We start from the raw sequence: 5158 nt of genomic DNA, 5'->3' as shown, positions 1-5158 counted from the left end.
TATGCGAAGCTGTCGGATCATTGTGATACACCTATATATGCCTAGCCCATTGAACCATGTAAATTAAACCATCAAAAGGAACGACCGTCACAATAGTGTCTCTCTTAAGATCTAAATTGATTGTAATGCTCAAGTTATGCCAGCCAAAGCGGTCTTAATTGAGAGTGAAAAAAGTACTACTTTAATAGGATATACCTATTTAATGAATCCGAAATTGGCCTACTATTTTCATTAGCATGTACATTTTTGAACTACAATACACAAAATAAAAGTGTATTTGTGTATTGTAAAAAATTATTTGTGAAAAACAAAATTAAAATTTTTATTTTGGTTTAAAAAAAAAAAATTGTAAAAACTGTTAAGTAATTTTTAGATTAGTTCTAAACACAAATACTCTATTTGAAGTATATTTTAGATAATTATGCAACCGTATCGAACATGCTAAAAATAATACACAAAGCGGTTTATTTCACATTTTTAGAGGTTATTTGAAAAATAACTAAACGTGCTTGAAAAAATCTAAGGCCCGAATCAGATTTAGCAAAAAAAAAATAATAATAAATGAATGTACCCATTTTAATTCTTGCTCTATAAAATACATAAGATAACCCCCTATAAACAATTTGATAGGGTAACACTACAGATTTTGTTTGAAGATAAAGTTTTTGTATTTGAAAGTTAAATAACTATTGCCTATTTGGAAAAACTACTTTTTATAGTCACTCCATGCCAAATCATCTAATGTGTGTGCGAGTGGATTTTCTAAATGAATCAAAATTTTATGTCCATAAATCGAACTTCTTTGGATTAGGGAAACACATTTTTTGCCTCGATAAGGACCTAACGCCTGTAATTGTCGTGCAGTAATATTGTTTAAATAAAAGCACATTAATTTTAAAAAAAGAATAACACCTAAAGCCATTCAGTAACCAGGTCTAAAAAATATTTGATTATTTACCAATAAATGACAATTTATGTGTGGAACAAATATTCAAACTCTAAACATCTAACTTTGTTTTTAATTTGTTCAATACTTTAATTATTATAATCATGTAATCACTCAAAGTACATATTGCCATCTTTTCACTAAATGCTTGCACATATAACTCATAAAAATACCTGTATACTGGTTATTTTATTTCATTTTATCAATCGTTATTTCTATAAATTAATATTTATGAAAAATCATTCGAACCTTAACTATTATGTTTTTTACTACATTCGTCTTTATAAAATCGGAAATCATTATAGTTTATAATAATTGCTCAAGTTAAAAAAAAGTGTTTTAAACAATTTTAAGACAAAAGTAAATAAATATTTTATTTGGCATTCGTATTGACACAAGCTTAAAAATACAATTAAATCATGCAACACAAAAAATTGCTAGTATCACTTAAAAATAACACAAGGTGTATTGTATACAATTAATATAAAAGTTACTTAAAAGAATAATAATAACTCGTTTTAATAAATTTGACCTGAACAGATGGACCGTTCGTACAAGCGTAGAGTAGAAATTAAGGTGGGATTAAAAAGAGTATGGATACAATTTATTTATTTATGGTACCACTCAGGAACATCTAACCAAACTGTAGGTACTATCTTATACTAAAAAAGGAAAAATATTGGCACATTCAATAATAGCAAGTGACAATAATTGATGTAAAAATATAATTATTAGTTGGCTTACGAATAAAATTGAACAAAAAATATAATGACAATATACAAAATAGATAATTGACTGAAAAAATATACATTTGGACAACTAGTAAAAATACAAATAATATTATGACTAAAAATTGATGTACATTATCGACCAAACGTCAGTTACGTCATAAAAAAAAAAAAAATTGATAAGTCAAAAGATAAAAAGAGGAAAAAAGTTGAATGTGCGATGGATGACGTAGAAAAAAATTCAAATATAAATTCTGAGCACATTATAAAATACATAAAATTATACTTCACTGCTCAAATAATTTAGTTTATAACAAAATAGGAAGAAAACTAAGAATTGAGAGGATGAATTTTTAGTGATGTGAAAAATAGATTATGTTAACGATACTTCTGTCTCGCTCGTATCAGTTGCAGGTTCGTAGTCATCGTTGGCAAAATATTTGGAATGTTGCTGTTCTAGGTACCTGAAAACAAATATTTTAACAAAGACATTTTATAGAAAGGTTGTCAGAAAACAGTGTTGATGTTTCATAACATAAGAATAAAATTATATTTTAGACCCAAATGTTTTTTTTTATTTTTTGAAAAAATAACTAAACAATTTACCATCAAACTATAGTCGATACCTACGTACACGACTGCTCAATTTGAATTGCTCGTCGATTGTTGACTAAAGTTGAGGTTGAAACAAATGTGGCTTTTTTACGGATCAGTTTTTAAAAATGTAAGCTACTTCACATTGTTGCTTCAACCCTACCACCATTTATCTTATTTATCTAACTCTGTACTATACATCCTCAACGCATTCTGTTGTTTACACCTTGCATAAAGCGATGAATCTATTGCAGAAGTTATCTTTGCTAATAAATCATATCTCTAATTATCTCAACATATTCTGTCTAATTCCTACTGAATCGCATGGCCCTCTACGATAAAACACGAGTTATCACTCACTTAACCTTCTCACTTAGCCTAGGGTGACCATACGTCTCGTTAAAAATGGGATTGTCCCTTTTTGGAGCTAAATATTCCCTTGTCCCACTAACTGACTTTCGACTGGACGCTTTTTGTCCGGTTCTTAGAATATGGTTAGGTTCTCTCTTTATCAGCTATCTTATCAAAATATTAATAAAAATAGAGCAATAATTATTAATTTTGATTTAGATTTCGAAAGTGTGGAGAAAGTAGTGGAATTAAACGCTAACTATTTTTAATAACTATTCAAAAAAAAATTTTAAAATAACTAAAATAGAATTTTGGGTAGAAAAAAATATGACTTTTTCTATGAGAAAAAAAAGAAAATTTCTAATTCTTGCCACTCATTTTTACAAAAAAAAAAATAAAGATGTACTTATTGAACTGTATAAAAAAAAATGAAACTTGAAAGTTAGTCAGTGAACTATTAATACAAAACAAGAAATTAAAACGATTTTTTTATTAATAAATTAAAGTAATTTAAAATAATAATACTTATTATCAAAATATTATTTATAATAATAAAAATTGTTATTATCAAAAGGTGCAAAAAGTAATTTTCAATTTTTTATTGAAGCTCTTTCTTTAGAAGTTTGGACAAAATAGTGTTCCGTTTTTTTTTTTTATTATTAAAAATGATAACCATAGATGAACAAGCAAGTTCATTTGATTATTATTTTATATAAACCATAATAAATATAATAGTTTAACTAAATGGATCGTTAAATTACAAAAAAAATTTAATTCTTACTTGAAAAAATCATTTATGCTATCAGCAATGGAAGAGAGCTGGTTGTCTTCGGTCACAAACTTTGGTCTTAGAAATGTTTTCAAATTAACTGAAAAATTGATTAAAATCCATTAATATGTCATCAAGTATCGAATACTAAAATACACATAGGTATATGTATAAAAAATATAATTAGGACACTACAAAAACACTAAAAAATTATGTTTATTAGGATAGCACTTCGTGTAAGACCATATAAAATGTTATTATCAATGTTTGGAAAAACACTTCAAAAACGGTTGAGTGTAAGGAAGGTGTTCTTTTTCACTAAACTAGCTCCTGAACGCGTTTATAAGGAATTAATAAAACATCATTTCGCTAACATCAAAGTCAATATTTCATACGTACCACATAGCCTTAGTAAATAAATGGGTCCATAAACTGTACACCACAAGTCTTCCGAATAAATGTTTTTATATTTGAATTGTAAACTGTCAAGTCTTATTTTTTCTGATAACAGAGCAACAGCCTAAAAGAAAAATATTGGTAAAGTTATTAAATAAAAATTCTCATTACATAAAATCTCATCAACGAAAAATAATTTACTTTATTGTGCACTTCATTATTACGTTCTTTCGCATATAGCAGCGTCTGTATTCGTGAATTAAAATATTGAATAAAAGTCGATCCAACACACAAAGCTCTTTCCCTAAAAATATCTTATTATATTTTCGACACTATTATACTATTAACTTTGTAAGAAAAACAATAATTACCTAACAAATATTGTTGATTTTTGTTTGGAACCGATATAACCATCAATGAGATGCATAACAGTGAATTTGGATGGAAACTTTAATTGCTAAAATATTTTACACACCATTATTAGGCAAACAATTTATTAACAAAGTGGCCAAATATTATTAAAATGTTTAAAACACCTTGTTAAAAACGTTTATCATATTATAGTCGTAGGACAATCGCCGTTTCAGAATTGTAGGCACATCAAATTTTAGTTGTTTATCGTATGGAGGCTAGAAAAATTAATAGTTTTGTTGCAGACAAAGTCAAAATCAAAATAAATAACTGTTTGGCTGTATATGTACATCCGTTCAACACATACATCAATTATCAGCCATAACAATGTTCTAAAGATTATAATAACAATTTTCTGTTAAACAAAATATTTATTAAGATAATAATTTAATTATAAAAAGGTATATTACCAAAAACTCTTGTATGGCAGGTAAGTTATTAATGTTATTTTCTATTAGATCAACAGTTCTGAATGCAACCAAAACCGGATTAGAAGATGGTTCTATTTAAATAAATAAGTAAATTAGTAAAATTTGGATTTTTTTCCGGAATGTTTCAGGTCAAAAAATTTAAACTTTTAATTTCAATTAATTACCAGACTCTTCAGTAGCCGAAGATGGAGCATCAGTGGTTTGGTTTACTTCAGTATTTTTTTTACGTCTGCCAACTCTTCCTTGGTTAAAATGTTTTTTAAACTTGCTGAAAATATTACAAAAGTATTTATTTAATTAGACTGATCGATTCATGTTATAAATAATGTGAAAATTTAAAAATCACTCTCTCTCTCAAAAAAAATTAATATTATTGGTAAAATTGACGACATAATAATTGCATTCGATACAATATTAATATTAAAACACATATTTACTGTTGGTCTTGGAGTGCTTTCATGTGGTCAAGCGAAAACTCATTTACAGACAAAACACGATCATCGTGTACCCATTCATCCCATTTTGTTTTCCA

The 5158-nt window shown here is 26.9% G+C and overlaps 1 protein-coding gene across 1 annotated transcript; it reads right to left on the bottom strand.

The window, feature by feature from the left end:
* Positions 1-3749: 3749 nt before the first annotated feature.
* On the bottom strand, positions 3750-4888 carry LOC126845452 (uncharacterized). The gene is made up of 6 exons (XM_050584103.1): positions 4791-4888; positions 4606-4697; positions 4321-4413; positions 4156-4241; positions 3986-4088; positions 3750-3908 (listed from the first exon to the last, which is right to left on the bottom strand). Exons 3-6 carry the CDS (start codon positions 4339-4341, stop codon positions 3750-3752), a joined length of 369 nt encoding a protein of 122 aa, XP_050440060.1. The 5' UTR covers positions 4342-4413; positions 4606-4697; positions 4791-4888.
* Between the last annotated feature and the right edge of the window lie 270 nt (positions 4889-5158).

The sequence above is a fragment of the Adelges cooleyi genome, unplaced genomic scaffold (genome assembly GCF_023614345.1).
Source record: "Adelges cooleyi isolate 19-005CV unplaced genomic scaffold, UGA_ACOO_1.1 ACOO_flye_CR_arks_rails_tigmint_CR_PRNA_787, whole genome shotgun sequence".
In the NCBI taxonomy this organism is placed as follows: Eukaryota; Metazoa; Arthropoda; class Insecta; order Hemiptera; family Adelgidae; genus Adelges; species Adelges cooleyi.
This window is presented reverse-complemented; position numbering and strand designations above follow the sequence as displayed.

What these genes read in the sequence shown, in the direction of transcription:
- LOC126845452 (XM_050584103.1), bottom strand. Translation starts at nt 4,341, where the DNA reads ATGATAAACGTTTTTAACAAG. An exon ending in TGATAAACGTTTTTAACAAG is followed by an intron (nt 4,242 to 4,320) that starts GTGTTTTAAACA and finishes AAAATATTTTAG; the next exon opens with CAATTAAAGTTTCCATCCAA. An exon ending in AAATCAACAATATTTGTTAG is followed by an intron (nt 4,089 to 4,155) that starts GTAATTATTGTT and finishes AGATATTTTTAG; the next exon opens with GGAAAGAGCTTTGTGTGTTG.